This window comes from Saimiri boliviensis, chromosome 13 (genome assembly GCF_048565385.1).
Source record: "Saimiri boliviensis isolate mSaiBol1 chromosome 13, mSaiBol1.pri, whole genome shotgun sequence".
NCBI classification, from domain to species: domain Eukaryota; kingdom Metazoa; phylum Chordata; class Mammalia; order Primates; family Cebidae; genus Saimiri; species Saimiri boliviensis.
Window position 1 is genome coordinate 53,695,709 of NC_133461.1, and position 21,792 is coordinate 53,717,500.

At 44.1% G+C, this 21,792-nt stretch overlaps 1 protein-coding gene across 1 annotated transcript in view; it reads right to left on the bottom strand.

Moving 5' to 3' along the window:
* Nucleotides 1-5,448: 5,448 nt before the first annotated feature.
* Nucleotides 5,449-21,792, bottom strand: part of LOC141580808 (laminin subunit alpha-3-like) — a 162,651-nt gene continuing 146,307 nt past the window's right edge. Inside the window, exons 24-31 of the mRNA XM_074383677.1 lie at nt 18,483-18,643; nt 15,399-15,507; nt 13,377-13,474; nt 12,331-12,472; nt 9,489-9,615; nt 9,263-9,402; nt 7,915-8,030; nt 5,449-5,565 (exon numbers count right to left, since the gene is read on the bottom strand). Of these exons, the coding sequence (XP_074239778.1) occupies nt 5,538-5,565; nt 7,915-8,030; nt 9,263-9,402; nt 9,489-9,615; nt 12,331-12,472; nt 13,377-13,474; nt 15,399-15,507; nt 18,483-18,643 (921 nt within the window). The 3' untranslated portion in view covers nt 5,449-5,537. The remainder of the gene's footprint in view (nt 5,566-7,914; nt 8,031-9,262; nt 9,403-9,488; nt 9,616-12,330; nt 12,473-13,376; nt 13,475-15,398; nt 15,508-18,482; nt 18,644-21,792) is intronic.

The window sequence follows — 21,792 nt, forward strand, 5'->3', positions numbered from 1 at the left end:
ACTCACAGAAGGCTCCTTGCATTCTTTGAGTTTATGCTTGTAACACAAAAATCCTGGAAGGACAGGCATAATTTGGGGGTAGCAGAAGAGGAGGGAGCCCTTTCATAACTGGAGAATAGAACATAGACAAAAAGTGTTCAGAGGAAGTGAGAAAACTAAGCCAGAGAAGAAAGCAGAAAAAACAAAAGGCATTAAGAGTTAGGGTAGATGGAAGTCAGGTCATCATGGAAAGTTGGTCTTTATCCTGTGAGACAATGGGGAGTTGAGGAAGCTTCTTGAGCCAAGAGTGTGATGTCAAGGCAGTGGTGTTCCCATACTAGCCCACACACAACATGACACTCACTATGCTGCACTGTCACTATTGGTTAGAACAGGTGCCCCCGTGAGACCACAGACGTGTGTGCCTCCTACAGGAAGCACAGCACCTAAGCTGGAGCAGGTAGTAGATGTACTTTGAGCAACAAAACACATGCAAAATAAAATTTAAGGAAAAGGAAAAAAAAAAAAAACCTCACAAGGAACTCAGGAAGATGTTTCATCCTCATTAAAACAACAAAAACAAACAAAAATACATGCCAAGAAGATAAAATCACATTTAAGGGTAGGCTGTCATGAAACAGAAAGAAGATAAAATCGTAAACATGTACACATTTATCAACACTGTCTCAAGTTCACAGACCAACAGAACCATGGATTTGTGACAAAATTAAGGGAAAGATAGATATTTGAATCCAAATATAATTGTCCATTTAGTATATTCCCCTTAAAGATCCAAAAAAGAAAGAAATAAAGAAAGAGAGAAAGAAAGAAAGAAAGAAAGAAAGAAAGAAAGAAAGAAAGAAAGAAAGAAAGAAAACAAAAGAAAGAAAGAAAAGAAAGAAAGAAAGAAAGAGTAAACCAGGAAAAGGAAGGTCAGTTAGGAAAGCATCAATATCATTTACACACGAAGTAGTAAAAGGACTTAACCAGGCAGTAGACAGCCTGGAAAGCAAGGGGGATAATATGTCTCTTGCCAGAAGTTGACACTTGACTGGCTGTTGGGAAAATGGGTCGATTCTGAGATGATACTCAGATTTCAGGCTTAAAGAACTGGAAAGAAGTTGTTACCATTAAGTAGAATTTTTTTTTTTTAATCCAAAGGGAGAAATGGATTGAAAGGGAAGACAATGACATGGTTTTCAGAGATAGTATCAGTGTTGTAGAATTCAGGAGTTAATGATTATCCAATCTAGCTCTTCATAATATATGTGAGGAGACAGGACCCCAAAGAGCTTAGGGACCTTGTCCAAGGCTACCTGCGTAAAGTTGATAAGAGAATCCAGGTGGAGTTGATTTTCAATAAAGGTGGAATAGGATAGCCCTCAAGGATCAGCACTGGAGCTGTGGATCTGGGGATCATCCAGGAGTCGGGGTGGCTGAAGCCAGGAGAATGGGTGGAGTCTCGGGGACAAAGCATAGAGGGACGAAGGCAGACAGCCATGAATGACCTTGGCAAAAAACCACATCAGCTAATACTTACTGGGTGCTCAGAATGTATCAGGTACTGCTTTCAGTGTGTTCACAGAGGATATTTAACCCTCTACACAACTTTAGGAGGTAGATGCCTCCAGAACCCTTATTTTACAAATGAAGACCTAAGGCTCAGAGGACAGAAGTAATATGCCTGAGGTCACCCAGAAAGTGAGCAGCGGAGACAGGGCACAACTCACACTACACATCCTCTTGGTCTGGAGGCAGAAGGAGAAAACGAAGCCAGTGAAGTGGCCAGAGAAGGATTATCAGAGAGGTGAGAGGAAGACCCCAGTGTTACAAGAGATGAAGGACGACAGAGAGCCTGCAGGTGAGAACCCTGAGCTCCTTCTGTGTGGTTACAGAGGTCACCACTGTGTCAACAGCACACTCCAGTGCCTTCACACTGCCTGGCCAGCCTCACTGATTATTTGATAAGGTGGATCAAAAAAATTGCCTCGCCAAGTTGTTAGGGTTGATGAACTGATGAACTGATGCCTAGCTGGAAGCCCTTCTGTTCCAAGAACACCAAATCTATGACCTTTTCTGGTTTTTAATTTCTCCATTTAACACAAAGGCTTAGTAAATCTGAGCGGAGATAGAGGGCATCCCCAAAGCTCTCCTGTGGCTACTACCCTTGTGAAAAGGCATGAGGTACACGTGGCTTCACTGGATGTCCAGGTGGACTGCCATCTCCTTTGGTCAATCTGAAAATAACTTGGACGTGGTCAACAGCATGGCAGCTTCTATCAGGGATCTCCAGCTTCCTTGGTCTGACACAGATGGATAAAGTCTTCTGAAGATATTCTAGCCCTTTTGTGTGTTCAGAGAATCTGACGGCACATATCTTCCACTATAGGAGCAGATACAGATTTATTTTTTCACCACTATAGACATATGTACTGTCATGTAGTGCTACAAAAAATGAAGTATTGATCAATAGAAGCATCTTTTTGATCTTGATCTAATAGAGTTGGCCAGAATAACAGACCTTTTGATAATTACACAATATAGTCTGTGATACAATCAGAGATTGAAAGAGAAAAGGAATCAGAATTTTAAATTTAGGTAGGAAGTTAGAGATGGTTTTACCAAACTTCATTTTACAGAGTAAGAAACTGAAAGCCAGGGGGACAAAATGACTTGCCCCGTCTCAAAGCTGGGACTTGCCACACGCGAGTCAAAGGCTCAATTCTATGGTTCCAACTTCATTTATTCTCATTGACTCTAAAACGACAACTCCAGGTTCACTTAAGTGAAGAGTGAGTATTGTGGATTGATAAAATTATTTCTGTAAATCATTTTAAAGTAGGTGTATATTTGTAACAGTTTGATTTTCTTATAGTATGATAAAACTGAACACCTAGAAGTAGTCAAATACAATTTGAAAATTGCAGTTTTCCAGCTTTGTAGTTTGTGATGATTTGTAACTGCAGGGCGATCTGTTATATGACTGTGAAAGGATGTGTTTTCCTTTTTCTCACAAACTCTGGGTATCTCTGATTATTTCTTTTACATGAGCTCTAGACTCCTCTAAACATGTTTTTCATAAAGGAAATTTTCGAGGGAGGGAAAACAAAACAGGCAATCAAAAGCTTTTTCGGCATTCACACTGAAATTATCATGGGCAATTTGTGCAATTTACGGTAATATAAATTTTCTCACATTTTCTGCCAAGGCCCTTTTATGACAAATCCACTTTGATCATGGGAAGATGTGTTATCCCATTAGATTATTATAGTCCCTTTCCTAAAGTCAAAAGTAAACAGTTTTGTATCTTGGTTTAAGTGTAATACAAGTCAGTAAGTTTCCGTTTCTGATGATGCTGTCAGGTTTGGGCAAAACTTACCATAGACATGCCTCCATCTTGAGTTAGGAATTTTCCAAGCTATTAAATTATCATTGACAGTGAGAGTTTGTTAAAAATAAAACTCCTTAGAATTTTTGCGTAAAATACTACAGTAAATCTGTTCATCATTTTCTGGTGCCTTGACAAGATCAAAAATGTTTTAAAGCACTCTTGGTTTTCTTTTTCTGTGATAGCAGCATTGAGAAATTGTGTGTGAAGTTCCATTTGCCACGATCTATTATTGACAAACTACTCCCTTTGAAAACTCTACTGCTACTCTTCCTGCCGGAAAACCGCTTCTCCAGCTCCTCCTTGGTTCCTTTGCTTCCTGTGATTAAACACAGGTATCCCATCCGGTTCTTGAGCGACTAAGCTGACTCAGGCAGGACTCACACCTGTGGTTTCAAAGACTTGGAATGTTTCATGATTCAAGAATTTCTCCCAGTTTCCTTACAAGGTCCCAGTAACATAAAGGAGTTGGTAGGCACCAGCTAACAATGAAAGGTGTGGTGAAGGGACCTTCTTTACAAAAGCGAACATGGTTGCTATAGAGAGTTAAACTGTATCCCCTCAAAAGATCTGTCCAAGTTCTACCCCCAGTACCTTGCCTGGAAAAGGGTCTTTGCCGATGCAGTTAAGTTAAGATGAGGCTATACCACAGTATGACTGATGTCCTTATAAGAAGATAAGAAGAGACAGAGACGTACAGAGAGGAGAATGCCACAGAAAGACAGAGACACACAGGGAGAACAGTGTGCAATGGCGGAGGCAGAGGTGGCAGTGACGAGCTACCAGCCCAGGGACTCCCAGGAACACCCGCACACCAGAAGCGAAGAGAAAGGTATGGAACAGGGTCTCCGGCAGACCCTCCAGAAGAAACCAACCCTGATAACATCTTGATTTTGAATTTCTAGGCTCCAGAAATATGTGAGAATAAATTTGTTATTTTAGCATCAGTTGTGGCATTTGTTAATGGCAGCCACAGAAGCCTACCACAGCCACCCTCAAGCGGGAGTCACTGAGGCCTGTCCCCAGCTCCTGGCTCTCATACCCAGATTACAGACTCCATAACAGCCATGTGCCTGGCTTGAGTGCTGAAGGGAGTGGGGTGCATGATGAACATTCTGCTTTCTCCCGCACACTGCCATCCTGGCCTGGAATCTGGAAGCTCTGACTCAGTTTCCCTGCCATATCGCCACTGATCTAATTCTTACCCATCCCTCCTTCTAGGAGCCATCCCCTTTTTCTGGCCCCTGCACCCCCCCAGCTCAGTCCTGGTGAGATCAGGCTCATGACCTAGAACCATATGACACTGGCCTCTACGTTCCAATGTAGCCCCTGAACCAAACCTCTCAGCAACGCAGCATCTGCTTGAGCCGAGGTCTCCACCTGTCCCTTAGCTATTAAGTACCGGTCCTCTGTGGGAAGTCCCACTCTCAGGCCAGGCTCTCCAGCCTGTCTCCTGCTCACCATGACTCCCTCCTCACTCCCACCAAGCTTCGCCATGGAGTCCTCAGCATCCCTTCCAGGCCACCTCACCTAGGTGGGATTTGAGACTTTGTCATGCACTGACCTGAACCACACTGCCAGCGAACCGTAAAAGGAGGGTATGAAGCTCATACCTAAGTACAAATGGACAGGTGCTTGCCACAAGGCAGCCCAGCAAAGCACACGGATACCTTCATTATGCATATATCACGCCTCTCCTACTTTTGTCTCGTGGCACACCAGAACACAGTCCCATAGTGACAGTATGCGGGAGTCAATGGGCAAGGCTGCTGCTGGCCCAAGGCGACTGGCGTCTGTCCACACAGGCTCTGCCCAGCTCTGAGCTAAGGGACTGATCACTCCACCCACTGCAACCCATCCTGGCTGGAAAGCTCAGGCTGAGGTCAACACAGGGCACCCCAGACAGGGTGGAATGTGACGGTGACCAGTGTGTGGGTAGATGGCATACAACCTTCCTGTGACAGAAGCGGACAGGCTCCTCCCCGCAGCTCACCTGCACTGCCCGCTGTCCTGGTCACACTCCAGCATGGCAGCCTCGACGGTGCCCCTCCTGGAACAGTTGCAGGCTTCGCAGCCGGCCATGGGGTGGAAGCTGAACGAGTGTGTCTCACACACCTCGCACTGGGGCCTGACCGTGCGGGGAGGGCAGCGGCACTGCCCGGTCATCTCTTCACAAAGGTGCCGGCCACAGCTGCATGCTGGTCAGGGGACAAAGAAATACCAATGTGAGGGTCAGAGGCCACCTGGCCTCCAGCAGTGCTGCACCAACTGCCAGGCTTTCCAAAGCTTCCAAGAGGTCTGAGAGAAATATTTGGATCCGAAAGACCTGTTTCTTGGAGTCAACACCAATCACACCAAATGCTCACGGCAGACAGTGTGGATGGGAATGAGGAGCAGCGGTACCAGCCAGCTCCAAGGTAGACCCTTGAAGGAGCCCTCCATGCTGCCACTGTGGGCCACTCATATGGGGCCTCTGGACCATCGGAGGATTCTGGAAATTGGTAGGAGGCTGCTCACAGGCTCCCTGAAGTGGCTCCACATCCACATCACCCCAGTGCCCTGCGGGTCCAGAGCCCAGGGCCGGGGCACGACTTGGCAGCAGGGTCCTTGTTCCCTGGCCTCCACGTGGGGACTCTGTACACTGCATTCCTCACTGTAGTCACGTGAAGGGAGCTGACCCTACCCTTTGGGCCACAGGATGGTTCATAGATTAAGGTCCCACAGGTTCGCATTCAGAGAGTAGCGCTGCCACGTGACCGTGGCTGTTCTATCGCACCTGAGTTTGGGTTGGGCCAAAAATATGGAAGGGGCTTTGGTGAGGAAGGGGATCAAACTCTCCAAGACTCTGATGTTTGAGACTTGTCACACTCACTTGTTTTGCCAAGTGCACAGGTCACACAGCAGGGGATTCACAATTATTTTCTAGAACATTATTACTCAGAGTGTGGTCCAGGGACTAGTGGCATTGGTACTCAGAGTGCAGTCCATGAACCAGCAACCATTTATCGGAAATGGAGGGTCTCAGGCCCCAGCCCGGGTCTCCTGAATCAGAATCTGCATTTCTCAAGATCTCTGGGTGAGTCTGTAGCACAGTGACACTGAAGGAGGCTGCCCTAGATGAGCATCATCCACACGGGACCAGAGCAGACCTCGGGTGACGGGAGACGTGCACTTACGCCTGCAGTGTGGGAATCCGTAGTGGCCTGTTGCACAGCGGGTACACTGCCGCCCGATGACATTGGGCCGGCATGGGCACTGCCCACCCTCGGGGCTACAGTGAGGGCCAGTGGCTCCAGCGGGGTGGCACTCACAAGGCAGGGCGCCTTTGTGGTAAAAGGCCACCAGGGACCTGGCAGAATTCTTACAGAATCTGGAGGCTGTCTGGGGGCTGTGGAAACAGAAACAACTCGTAGTGATGCCCTGGAAGGTGTGTACGGGAGTGGTCCCAACCTTGCCTTTACCACCTGCTCCACCCAGCAGCGTCTGTGGGAGGGGCTCATGGCTCTGGAGTTGGGGAAGAGTGGGAAACACCCCACCTCAGACTCAGCCGGGGACAGCCACCCATCTCCCACTACTCCGGAGGAGACAGCACAGACATTCCCATGGGAACCTTGCAGAGCTGGAATAAAAGAGTGGAAACGGACCTAAAGGAGGAACTATATGGTATGTGAATTATAGCTCAATAAAGTGGTTACCAAGAAGCAGACCTATGTGTGTAATAATACAACTAATAACATGATAATGAGGAGGAGCATCACCAACATTCATTGAATGTTGTGTGCTGGAAGCCCTAGTTACATCCCGCATGACCTCCCAATCAACTGGGCCTAAGCCCTAATTCACAGATAAGGCAACTGAGGCTCCTGGAATTCAGGCAACATTCCCAACGCTGCAGGGTTATGGAGTGGCTGAGCAGCATTCACAGCCACAGTTGCTTGACTTACGAGCCTTTGCTCTTAATATTCACTGTACAGGAGGCGTCTGCCTCCCAGGGCCTCTGGAGCGCCTGGGTTCTTCAGGAACCCTACGACGGGGAAAGGGTGAGTCCACAGAAGAGAACGGCAGGAGCTGATCCTCGGGGCCATCCTAGCTCTTGGCATTCAAGGACACAAGGAGAGAGGGCAGGGGGCCGTGTCTCTGGACACTCCCTGCTCAGTTAGGTGGCAGAGGAGAGTGAGATTGAGATTGACATCCTTCCCGGTGGAGGGGACCCTGTGTGGTGTGTTTTAGGACTCTGTGCTGGCACACAGGAAGCAATGGAGCAGGAGAGAAACTCCTAATCAGCCCCTGAATCTCCGCTTGGAGTGTGGACCCCTGATGAGTTCATAGCTGAGGACAGTCATCTTTCCCAGACAGCACATGGCGAAGTCCATCACAGGAGGGTCGGTGTGGAGAAAAAACGTCTTCCCCTGGGACTCAATGCCACTCTCTTGGACAGTGAGGGGAAGAGGACGGATCCAAAGGCCAGCCCCTCCCCGGGCCTCGAGCTGGTCAGGAATGTGGGTGTGGCTCTACATTCCAGAACCTTCCCACAAAGTGATACTCACTCAATGTAAAAGCTGTTTTTTCCACAACTGGTGATAAACTCCAGTGACCTGTCTATGGATTTTTTGTGAAGTATTTGGTAGTCATAGTTTTCTGCAGGCATCGCTAGAACACGGATCTGAAAGAAACCCATCAGCATGTCTTAGAACTTCCCGTGATGGCACTGACCTAAGGCTACTTACTACACAGGTTGAGCATCCCTACTTGAAAAATCCAAAATCTGAAACGCTTCAAAATCTGAAACTTTTTGAGCACTGACATGATGTTCAAAGGTCATGCTCAAAAGAAATGCTCACTGCAGCATTTTGGATTTTGGATTTTTGAATTAGGGAGGCTCCATCTGTAAGTATTATGCAAATATCCCAAAATCTGAAAAAATCTGAAATCCAAAACACTTCCGGTCCCAAGCATTTCAGATAAGAGATATTTGACCTGTACTTTCTCTTCACTGACATCAACGCTCTTTATTGTCAAGACAAAGACCAAATGAATCGGGATTAATGAAAAAGAATCACAAGAGCAGGCCAAAGCCAGGGTCGAAGGCTAATCCACATTCCTACGCAGAGAAGCAAAAGGCTGGTGTGCTGGCAGGGCCACCAGACCCTGGGGGTAAGCAGGGGCCTTCGGGATGGCCAGGGCTCCATGTGACTCATGCCTGGTGTTTCCCATGTGACTCATGGCTGTTTTGTATTTTTAAAGGCAAACAAACCAAAGTGGCAAGAACATTGCAGAAGCTAACACCACGGCTTGTCCTCGGAGCTTACATCACACCTGGTACTCTATTATGAATAATGGTAGCTTGGTTCTCTGTGCCGGTATAAATCAGAATATGCCTATAGCAAAGAATGTAGAAATTTTGGAACGTCTTTGGCAACTGCTCACCAGCTCACAGCTTACAGGGAGCCTACTACTCTCATGATATTCAATTCAATAAACATCTGCTGAGCACCATAGACCAGGCGGTGTTCTAGGCATGGGGGATGCAAAATGCACACATGCAGCCCTTGTCTCCCGGGAAGATGACATCTTCAGACAGGAGGAGGCCCAAGAAGAGAGCTGGAGGGCCACAGAGACAGTCCGGGCAATGCTTCCTTTAGGAACCCGTGAGGAAGCAGGGACCGGTGCAGAGGGGAGATGCCTGCTCTCTTTCTGTCCTAGTTCCCTTGACTTTAATTGTCACATTTTACTTATTTATTTGGGGAAGGGGAAGATAGCTGTGAAATTTAAACATTTTTCTACAAATATGACTTCAACTCCTTGGAAGAATTATTTCCATGAGCCAAACAGACACACAGAACAGCCAGCCAGGCAGCCATGTGAGGAGCACGTTGAGGGACAAGCAGAACACACCAAAACCAAGGACTTTCCTTCTGGAACCTTCACGGTCACGGCTACTTCAGGCTCTGAGATGTCAAACTCAATCTGGCCTTCGGCAATCACTTGGTCCTGGCAGCCAAGCACATGGGGGCAAAAAGAGGCACGGAAGGAGCCTGGCAGAGAGAGAGAGACATCCGGTCACACACGGGACTACGGGGTCGCCCAAGGCAGGCAGCAGGGCCTGCTCCCTGCGGCTCACCTGCCCGTGGCCGCCCGCCATCCACTGACACCCACGCGGGAAATGTCGGGTGCTCTGCTTGGTAGAAATGGATGACAAAGATGTATCGGCCCAGGTGTGGTACACGTGCCCTCAAGGTCACTTGATTCTAAGAGGAAAGAAACAAAAACCCTCAAGCTGAAGAGTTATGAATAACTAGAATCATAGAGTATTCAGAGGTTAAAAAAACAAAACAACCTAAGTATTGATCAGTGAAATGACAACCTATCTTCCCCCAGAAGCCTTCATGCATATGTTTCCAGTAGCTTTTACTGTACTCACAATAACTGAAAACAAACCAAATGTCTCTCGCTTACAGAATGGATAAACAAACTGTGGTACAACCATAAATGTTGGAGCGGGTATAATTTGGTGAATCGGGTTGGAAACCTTTTTGGCAGTATTTACCAAAGTTGAACATATAACCCAGCAATTGCCCTTCTGGGTACATACCCAAAAGAAATGTGTAATATGTTTGTGAGAAGGCCATACTTGAATGTTCGTAACAGTGCCATGCATAGTAACCATGCAATAAAGACTCTGACCCATTTTAGGGGGGAAGGGGACAGAGTCTCGCTCTGTTGCCCAGGTTGGAGTGCAGTGGCATGATCTCGGCTCACCACAACCTACGCTTCCTGGGTTCAGGCAATACACCTGTCTCAGCCTCCCGAGTAGCTGGGACTACAGGTGTGTGCCACCATGCCCAGATAATTTTCATATTTTTAGTAGAGACGGGGGGGTTTCACTATGTTGGTCAGGCTGATCTCAAACTCCTTACCTTGTGATCCACCCGCCTCCGCCTCCCAAAATGCTGGGATTACAGGCATGAGCCACCGTGCCCAGCCTGACTCCATTTTTTTTTTTTAAGAGACGGGGTCTCACTCTGTCACCCAGGCTGGAGGGCAGTGGTGCAACCATAGCTCACTGCAGCCTCAAACTCCTGGGCTCAAAAGATCCTTCCGCTTCAGCCTCCTGAGTAGCTAGGACTACAAGTTAAGTGCCATCATGCCTGGGAAATTTTCAAATTTTTGTAGAGACAGGGTCTTCCTCTGTTGTCCAGGCAGGTCTTGAGCTCATGGTCTCAAGCAATACTCCTGCCTTGGCCTCCCAAAGTGCTGGGTTCACAAGTGTGAGCCACCGAGCCCAGTTCTGACTCCATTTTAGATGTTTGCCCAGCTTTCAAGCCCTATTACACCCTTGTGCCTTTTGCCCCATATCCAGACAAGCTGATAAGACAGGGCAGGGGCTCCTGGCTCCCAGCTCCCTCCTTTGTCATGAGTAGGGAGTTCTACTCACACAAATCCCAGCCCCTGGGAGAAGGAATCCTACCTGGGGGCCCTGGCCCTACCACAATAAAAGCTAGAGCCCACCCTCCTTTTGCTCAAGCTCGAATACAAGCTCAGAAAGCCTCACTTTGTGAGTAATGAACCTTTTAACTCACAAAAACCTCCAACAGCAACAACACAATAACAACTAAAGCTTATCCTCATTTTTCAGATGAGACCCATGACTCAGGGAGGGTAAATAGTTCACGGAAAATCATACACGAATTTCATGACAAAACCAGGACTAGAACTCCATCAGCTTGATTTTGACTCATTTCCCCTACTATTCTAGGCCACATGATCTTATTTGATTCTACCACTCAGATGCTGTAAATTCCCAAACTCAATGCACTGTGAACAGATGCAAACCATCTTTGAGATTATAAGGATATAATACAGGTTGAATGCCCCTAATTTGAAAATCCAAAATGCTCTAAAATCTGAAATTTTTTGAGCACTGATCTAATGTTCAAAGGAAATTAACCTTGGAACATTTTGGATTTTAGATTTTCAGACTAGGGATGCTCAATCCATAAATATAATGCAAATATTCCAAAATCTGAAATTCAAAACATTTCTGATCACAAGCAGTTTAGATAAGGGATACTAAACCTTGTAATATCAGAATGTAAAGTATATTTTTATAATGCAGGATTTTTAAAGTCCTGTGTTCATTTTTTGGCTTACAAAATGTATTACCTTATTATATTTCACGTTTGTGCTCTAGATGATTAATAAATGTTTATTGAGAATTTCCTACCTGCAAGACACTGTGCTGGTGCGGTGGGGGATATGAAAAAGTTTACTGGTTCGAGACCAGCCTGGGCAACATAACAAGACCCCATCTCTACAGAAATAAAAAAGAAAAAAATTAGGTGGGCAAGGTGGTACTCACCCCTAGTCCCAGCTATTTGGGAGGCTGAGATGGGAGGATTGCCTGAGTCCAAAAGTCGGAGGCTACAGTGAGCTATGATCATGCCACTACACTCTAGTTTGAGTGATAGAGCAAGAATCAGTCTCAAAATAAATAAATAAATAAATAAATAAATAAATAAAGGTTCTTGGCTATAACAATTATTCTAAAAGTCTTATGATCCAACTTGGAAAGAAAATGAATAAACAACAATATTAAACAGCAGCTGTTCACAAAAATATAAGATATTACAATATGGGCCATGAATAATTGCCAAATGTCTAGTGGACAGAACTCAGGAGGGAAAGGGCATCAGGCAGGGTAGTCCTAGGCAGGATGAACCAGATGCCTACATTTCTGGAACTCTTCACAGAAGAGAGTAGAGATTCTCAAACTTCAGGGGCATCAGAATCACCTGGAGGGTTTGTTAAAACACAGATTCCTAGGCCCACCCCCAGAGCTTCCACCTGGGCAGGTCTATAGTAGGTCTGTGAATCTGCATTTCTGACAAGTTTCCAAGAGATGTGAATACTGCTGCTTCAGAGGTCATACTTTGAGAACCACTGGTTTAGAAACAGCACATTACCTGCGGTGCCTTCAAGGTGACCCCAGGAACATCAAGAGAAGGTAAAGATTGCTGGGGCAGGCGAGGGAAAGGTCTGCCACTCAGAACATCCAAAATTAATGCTGTTGGAGGAGTTTCATGGGCCAAAGAGACACAGGTGGCACTGAAAAATAGAATATTTTAAAATTGTATTCTTAAAAGAACCCCAAACTACAGAACTGTGAAGAGACAGACTTGGAGCATAGGACTACATGGGCATCAAAAGTATCCAGCGCTGGGGAAACCACAGGACTCTAGGGATTGTTATATGATACTCGTGCCAAGTGTATTCCAGCCACCTGTTCAATTAAACCAGCTGAAACAGAGATAATCTTAAATTTGAAGCAAGGTAAATTAGATAGAAACTTGTAGAAACTTCTCTTTCCAGAACTAAAATTATTAAAATGAGATCAACTCAATAAAACATTATTCACCTCTAGACATAAATACTGACAAAACACTATATAAAAGAGAAAAACTATACATCACCTCTTTCATGCACAGCCAGAATTGTATTGTGTTGGTGGCTCCTACAGTCCTAACCATGTACACCAGATTTCATGACCATGCCTATAAGTTGTTTTTGAATACACAGCAAAACAGCCCTACCAAAACCCTAATAAGATGGGAATTAGTTAGCTGATTCTCATCACATAGTTATGAGATAGGTCATTATTTTCATGGTTTTCCAAATGAAAAGTCTCAGACAGAGAGATTAAAAGATGTGAACAAAATGAGTCTTTTCAAGGGCTCAGAATAGAACTCAGCGTTCCTGCCCTCCAGGAGTAGGCTTAACCATTTCCCTGCTTGTTCCTGTGTCAGCTTTCTGATATTATGGAATTCTGGAAAGACTGCTGGGATCAATCATTTCCGCAGCTGGTTTTTCTTTCTTTCTGTTCTAAATCTACCACAAGACTTCATCAGCTTGGCTTGTGATCATTTCTGATGTTGTGTATAAATTTTTGACCTTATACTCATCCCAGTATCACTCAGAGCATGAACAGCGAAACAGGAAGGAAATATATTACCTTTGATTGACAAATCGCTCGTAACTGGCAATGCAGTGGACTTGCGGTCTCACATACTCGGCTGAGAATTCTTCAATGGGTATGATACAAACTTGACGCTATTGAGCAAATACAATGCATGAAGAGCACATTGCAGTTACCAGTGGTATAGCCAAACATGCTGTTTTTCTTTTTTCTTTTGTTTTTTGAGATGGAGTCTCACTCTGTCACCAGGCTGGAGTACAGTGGTGTGATCTTGGCTCACTGCAACCTCTGCCTCCTGGATTCAAGTGATTCTTCTGCCTCAGCCTCCCAAGTAGCTGGGACTACAGGCATGCGCCACCATGCCCAGCTGATTTTTGTATTTTTTTGTAGAGACAGGGTGTCATCATGTTGAACAGGATGGTCTCAATTTCTTGACCTTGTGATTTGCCTGCCTTGGCCTCCCAAAGTGCACACTTTTTTAAAAAAGCTATTAAGAAAAGGATTTTTCCATAATAATTCTAATCATTATTTTAAAGTAGTAAATACTGCAGGATGGCATGTCCTCAGGCATCAGTATGTGCAACAACTCCTTTTTACCGTTTTACAGGATTACTGACTGAATTACTGCTGAAATACTTACATAAACAGAACTGAGAACAAAGCCATAAGAAAACTCAGAAACTACTCTTTCAGTGCCTGTTTTTTCTCTCCTGCCCTGCGGCAATCCTGGCTCTTTAGGCCGATTGGGAGGAAGCAAAGGGATGCCGCGTAGGGCCAGAGAGCCTGCCTTTCAAAGTGAGGGCTGCCACTGCTAGAAATTACCTTTCTTAATGAAGGATGATTCCTATTTCAGGCACATTTGGCCTTTGTTGAAGGAACAGTCTCCAGAGCTAGTTTTTGAGTCACACAAGAAACTTAGTCATTAATTGATCAATACACTTCATTTTAAATAAAAACTGTATTACCAGCTTGACTGCAAAGTTATTCAGCAGCAACAAGAAACATTTTTGTTGAATACCATAGAGACTAGGGGGTCTTGCAAGTCCAAGATGGACAACACCCCTGTCCTCATGAAGCTTATGTTCTAGCCAGCCTTGACTCTGAATGGCATTTGACTTCTTCAAAAAGGGAAAACTTATTCTTAAATGAAGATTCAGCTCCATTATAATTTCAAAAGATGAAGAGGTTAGATTCCCTTGGATTGTTATGCTTTAAGAAGGAGCCATAATTTTATAATTATAATTTTTAAAAAACTGAATTCCAGCTTCTTTTTAAGAGCAAGCTCAAAGTTTTTAATACTATCAGGCACAAATATTTAAAACACATTAGTACAGGCTGGCCTGGCATCTCCCAGGATGTGATGCATGTGTAGTATCAGCAGTAACAGGAAGTTGCTTCAAACTTAATCTTAAATTCCCTGAGACATTCATTGTAAATCTGGTCCCTTCCTTTCTAGCCAGATCCCACTGCCTCTGTTATCATAATCCTCAATGTTCAAGTCATGCCATTACAAGGGTGGGCATGAAGATTATTTAATCTGCCACACTTGATATTTTAACTCTTATTATATATATATATAAAATTAACTGAATGATATTCTTTTTGAAACCATTTTTTAAACTAGGTAATTGTAAGTTTTAAGTTTTGATAAAATTTGCCAAGAAGCTAATAGAGATAATAACATAATAAAATAGTAAGATAGAAAAGAAAATAAACAATAGCCACTGGCAACTCCAAACTCTGGCAATAATGATAAACTAGGAAATATAATAACAGAAGACGTTTTCTTTATAATAGTAGAAATGAATAAAAATTAACGTAATAGGATTTTGTGAGAGGTGCTTAAATATGATGATTAAATTTTATTAGGCCATATCAAAAAGGCTCAAACAAATGAAGAGGCAAGTCAGGTTCTAGATGGGAAGAATAAACATTAAACTGGCAATTCTTTCAGGTTACAGGAGTAATGTGACCCCAGGCAAAATGTTAATACGCTTTACAAAAATAGAGATATCAGCAAAATGCTTCCAAAATTCAATGGGCAAAACAGAAGCATACCAGAAGGAATCGGGCCATGTGCACTTTGAGCTGAATGTCTGCGTCTGCCAACAGCTCATACACGGCGATGCGGCTCATGTGATCGATCACGGCACTCCGGCAGAGAACGCTGCAAGAGAAAAGTTTTCTGAGCCTGATTCCCGGCATCGCCCTCATTCTGCACACCCTTATGGGGTGGCTGATTGCTCTTTGGTTTCACCTATTTATTACGTAATGAACTATAGTGAATTTTCCTGCATGACGAGTTGAAGAGGGATGCAGCTCGCAATCTCTATGGGGAAAAGAACCTTCCACCTTCCCGTTGTGGCCAGTGTTGTACCTCTCAGGGCTAAGGGTCCCAAGTGCTTTTACTACTTGGCTTGATGGAGTACTAGGTTTAGTCCTTGAGAGAAGGGGCCCCAGGGTAAGTAACTGCAGATCTCTAAGACACAGCCAACATTCTTGGGACTATGTATTCACAATTGAAGTCGCCCACCAGCCTGACAGCCACCATCCCACGCCAAGGCAGTGAGCATGCTGGCCTTCCTCCAGCATGGAAATACCCTGAGTTTGCTTCCAAAACCCCATCTGGTCCTCCTTCTTCCTTCTTCATTTCTACCTGTGGTATCTCTTCCCTCCATCATGTCAAGTGAGATACAGAGTTCAGGGACATTTAAAAACTCACAGTTTTGAATCAAATAACTCTAATGGTAAAACCCTTAGAGGAGGTACTTTGGAGTAATGTTTCTGACTTCATGCTTGGCTGCAAATTTTCTGTCTGTAAATGTAATTTGAAACCAATGTTACACTAAAACCAAAGGACTGCTTCTGAGAAACAGTTGAAATAATTTAGGCAATTTTTTTTGTGTGAGAATTAAAATAAGTTATACAAAAAGCCAAGCCCAGTTTGTGGTATATATTAGAAACTTAATAAACTGTTGTTTTCTTTTCCCCAGTGTTAGTGAGAGAGAGAGAGAGAGAGAGAGAGTGAGTGTGTGTGTGTGTGTGTGTGTGTGTGTGTGTACACTAAAACACATTCTTTTGGATTTAGGCATAATCCGAGGGTTAAATATATTAAGTGATTCACTTAGTTTTATCCTTATTCTATATTAAATTCCTCCTAATAGTCTAAGTAATAACCAGATTAATCACTAACGATCATCTCTCTTATGGAGAACAGATTAGATTTATCACATGACTACTTTGAAAAGCGGTGTTTCTATTAGCACCAGTGTTATTCTGCTGGGATATTGGTTTTTGTTGTTGTTGTTGTTTTTTAACATCATTAGAGGTCACTTGAGAAATGCTGGGAAAAGTTCAAACCTCAGCAGGAGATGCTGCAACGCTGAGGGGGCCTTTCGTAGCTTTTTACGGGTCAAATATTTTCCAATTGCACCATATTTTTTGGACTCCCATCCCTGTAGCCTGTTCATTTTCACTTATCCACATGACAGGCAAGGAAGAGAAGGAGGAAATATTTTAGCCATATGCCAAAATACAACAGGACTTTCCTTGGAGTGGTTAAACACAACGAAAGTGGTTCCTAGTCTGAAACCATGCCGTTCTGCACTTCTGAGGATAAAAACTCCTACAGCAGGACTTTGGTTGTCATGTTCAGAGCCAGAGGGATCTGCAGACTGACATGCAGTTCACTCTCAGTAACTCCATTCAGACTTAGGTCGTGAAACAATCACCTTGGTGTCCAGAAAGGGTGTCCTTTCTTTCTTTAGTTTTGAAACCACTCCTCTCGTCTCCTTGGCACAGACATTCTCAGAGCTCTTCTGAGATGATTCGGGGTCACCAGGGTTATTAGGAATATTTCTTCCAGCCCCCTTAGCCCTCTCTACTTTGTATCCTGAGCAACAGTAGTCAAGCCATGGGATCTGGAGGTAGAAGGAGCGGAGAGCTGAACCAGTGGGTGGGCATGGACACGTGAGCATGGAGAAACCCTGCCCCAGGCCCTGTGGCTAACAGTCTCCAGGCCTCGGGTGAGCTGGCGACCCACCCATCTGGGAGTGGACATGCCAGTGGTTGCTGATTTTATCTACAGATGCAGCTCGTGCCTTCAGATAATGACAGAACTCTTTTAGGCCCATTTTCTGCTCCTGTTGAAAAGCCAAATACAATTACCTTGTTTGGTTCTATCATCACCCAACGACAAAGGCCACAGCTGCTTGTTTAGGGCTGCCGAGGGCATGATGTTGATTCAATAGCCATTTCATCAATTCTCATAAAAGTTTCCAGCTACGAAAAGTAACTCTTTGGATAAGTTTTTGTTTGTCTGTTTCCATTTTCATGACAGGGAAAATGTCCATTGCTTCAGGTCATCTTGGATTTGACAAAAAGCAACACAAAAGTGGGAGTAACACAATGTTCAAGGCCTTGGCCAAGAACTGGATGGGTTTACTGCAGTGCACCATCTGATGCTTCAAAAGACTCTGACTTCCAGTGTCATTTCATACAATTAATCATGTGGAAACACCCTTGTGCTGATTCTTTAATAAAAGCATGCTCTGAACACTTGCATGCGTCTTGAAATATTATGCAAACAAAACGATTTTTAATAAACCCTTGTCAGTCAGTGCTCTTGGAAGAGAAGAACTTCACCAGTGCAAATTTTGAAGTCCTTTGTCAATTTTTTTTCCATGTGACAATCAAGTATTAATTATCCCCAGCCCTGAAGGTGTATTGCAAAGGTAGGTGTGCCCCCCCCCAACATTACTGAGAAGGAGTCTTCTTTCCTATGCTATGCACCCAGGTACTTGACACAGCCTTTGAGCTGAGAGCAGCGAGTTCATTGCACCACACCTGAGTGATAGAGAATCAAATAAAGAGGTTGTGTTGTGTCATGTGGATCTGAGCCAAATTGCTAAGTACAGCATACAGCTTTTTAAGAAAATGCCACATTTTTATGCTGCCCATAGAGAGAACTCCCAACTCCATCACATTGGTGATGACGTTGGACCATACAACTAGTCACCTGCTTGTTTTCAAGAGCTGCCTCAAAAAGAAAACAACTTCCCAATGCGAATATCAGCCAACATTCCTAAGGCAGATTTCCTCATTGCTCCTTTATAGAGAAATTCCCATGGCGGGACTGAGTACCTGTACTTGCAGCTGTAAATGTTCACCTGGCCTGCTAGAACAGACCCGGGGCTCTTCACGTTCACATCAACCACAAACAGCTGGGCTGCCTCCATGGAATACTCGACCACAACCACGTAGTGGCCAACCTGTGGGACATGTAGCCGCAGATGCAATTCCACCTATCAGAGAGGCCAAGCAGACAGACTGTGATCCAGCTGTGACATGTACTGGCCACACTTGCATCAGCACTGGTGAAAATAGAGCCCAGAAGACACCCTGGAAGTATTTTTATATGTCATCCAAGTAAGAAATAATATCCTACAGGTTGGGATGCCAGATAAAACATACGGTCCCCTGTTACATTTTAAATGGAAATAAATAACAAATAATTACTCGTTGCTTATTTGGACAACTTAATGGGGCATCTTGTATTTTTATTTTCTAAATCTGGCAGCCCTACTTAGAGAAGCTTCTACTCTTTCTACCCAGGAATGTTTTTGCTGCTTGTTTCCCAAGGTAAAAGACATTCTAAAACTTGAAGTAAAAATGAAGTACTGATGAGTATTAAGGGAAGTAATATAAAAGTAACACACACACACCTGCTCCTGGGATAAGGACTGTTAGTACTTCTCATATTTCCAAACCATTTTCTTTCTTCTTCTTCTTTTTTTTTTTTTTTTTTGGAGATGGAGTCTCGCTCTCTCACCCAGGCTGGAGTGCAATGGCACAGTCTCAGCTCACTGCAACCTCCACCTCCCAGTTTCAATTGAGTCTCCTGCCTCAGCCTCCCAAGCAGCTGGGATTACAGGTGCCTGCCACCACACTCAACTATTTTTTGTATTTTTTGTAGACGCGGGGTTTCACCATGTTGGCCAAGTTGGTCTTGAACTGCTAACCTAGTGATCTGCCCACCTTGACCCCTCAAAGTGTGGTATTACAGGTGTGAGCCACTGCATCCAGCCTCCAGATCATTTTCTATGCCCCAATATGCACACAAATGTTTTGTTTTGTTAAAAAAAAAAAAAAACGTGATCATAGTAGGTAATTAGGGATGCTTTTGTGCTACGATGACAGAGACCACAGGGCCTGCAAAATGAAAAATATTTACTATGTCCCTTTACAGAAAAAGTGTGCCCTCCCCTGATATCATCTACTGGTTACGAGCTTGGGGTCTGGAATCAGACAGCCTCCAGCTGTGTGAGCTTGTGCAAGTTATTTAATATCTGTATGCTTCAGTATTCTCCTTAGTAAAATGCAGATAACAATAGTACTCCCCCTCAAGATTGTTCTGAGGACTAAGTGAATACATATGGAGCTCTCAGAAGTGTATTTGACATATAATAAGTACTATATATGTATTATGATTACAATTGTTATTATTGCTTTTTACCATGACTTGCTTTTTTTACTCAATGGTATTTCTATGTCTATCGCAAAAATATATACATGCAAATATACTTACATGCAAATATATTTCATTTTTGAATAGCTGTCTACCATTCTCTAGTATGAATATAAAATGATTTAATCCTATATTGAGGGACACAGGTTGTATTTAATTTTCCCTACAACCTATAATGCTATATGATCATCACACATATATCCTAATGCTAGTATTTCTGAAAGATTCCTAGAAGTGGAATTGCTGGGTCAAAGTGTGTTTGCAATATTTAATGCCTGAGCCAATATTAGAACTGTATTCCTCAGCAGTGTGACCCACCTCCGCCCGCAAGCTCAGGCCCAGGCAAGCTTTACCACATTTAATTAAAATGATCCTCCCTCTTCCCGCCTTAGGAAATTCACATTTGGTATTCCTTCTGAACGGCTCTGAACCGCATAACTCCTATTTTCCACAGTGATTTTTTTTTCTGTCACTTAAATAATAGAAAGACTTCCCCCCTGTAAAGAACGTGGCTCATCCACACCAGTTTTGACTCTGTGTTATAGAGGGAAACATGGCTCTGCCGTTGCACCACGTGGAGCGGTTATTGCCAGCATTTCACCCCGGGGCATCTCCAAACAAGAGCTCGATGGTCACTACCCCACCACAAAGCACTCACAGGTCGATGAGGTGTCAGGTTTTCTCCCAGAAGTTATTACTGGCTGCAAGTTCTATCTTGTACTCTATTATAAATTTCTGCTACTCTTTCCACTCTAAATTTTATAGATTACTTTTTGGAAGATTTGTTTGAGGAGTTTAAGGTACATTTGATGGGAAACATCAGGTTGGAGAAACTCAGATAAAAGATATAAAAGATGGCAAACAGAAACTTTACTGTTAGCTGTTGTGATTATTTATGTGTATTGTTTATTTTTACAAAAGGAACTTAAATGGAATCAGTGTGAAACTGGAGGAATATTTCTGGTTCTGTGGCACAGAACTGACCTCTACCAGTTATTAGTGTTTCAGGATAATGACGTAGAAGGTGGGTTTATCAAATCTGCTGCCCATACAAAACTAAAAGGGATAAGTAACATGTCTGGGCCGGGCGCGGTGGCTCAAGCCTGTAATCCCAGCACTTTGGGAGGCCGAGGCGGGTGGATCACGAGGTCAAGAGATCGAGACCATCCTGGTCAACATGATGAAACCCCGTCTCTACTAAAAATACAAAAAATTAGCTGGGCATGGTGGCATGTGTCTGTAAGCCCAGCTACTCAGGAGGCTGAGGCAGGAGAATTGCCTGAACCCAGGAGGCAGAGGTTGCGGTGAGCCGAGATCGTGCCATTGCACTCCAGCCTGGGTAACAAAAGTGAAACTCCGTCTTAAAAAAAAAAAAAAAAAAAAAAAAAAAAAAAAACCATGTCTGATGACAAAATGAGGTTTCAAATGATTTGGTCAGCAAACTACTACTAAATACCTACGCTATGCCAGTCCACCAGCCAGGTGATAGGCATGCAACTGGAGGCAAGGCAGACATTCCCTCAGACAGACTTGAATCAAGTAATTAGATAACTACCTTTATACAGCATAAAACTACATGTGACAAATGTTCTGCAGAGGTATAAGACAGGGGCCTGAGCTAGTCAAGGAGATGAGGGAGAAGGGAAGGCTTCCTTGAAGCAGCAGCAACTTAGGTGAGTGTGGAGGACAAGGAGAAGGCAATCAGGCCATAGGGGAAAAAAAGCGTTTCGGTAGAGGGAACAGCTTACAGTAGGAGGCTACATACAACATAGAACGCTGTAGGGTCCCATATAATGTAAGCCCAAGAGACTAAATGTAGGTCAGAGCAGGAGGGGGTATAACAAAATTGGGAGGTAGAAAGGGCAACCATATAAGCCACATTAAAATCTTTGTCTCTATCCTAAGAGCAACAAGCGTAGATCAAAC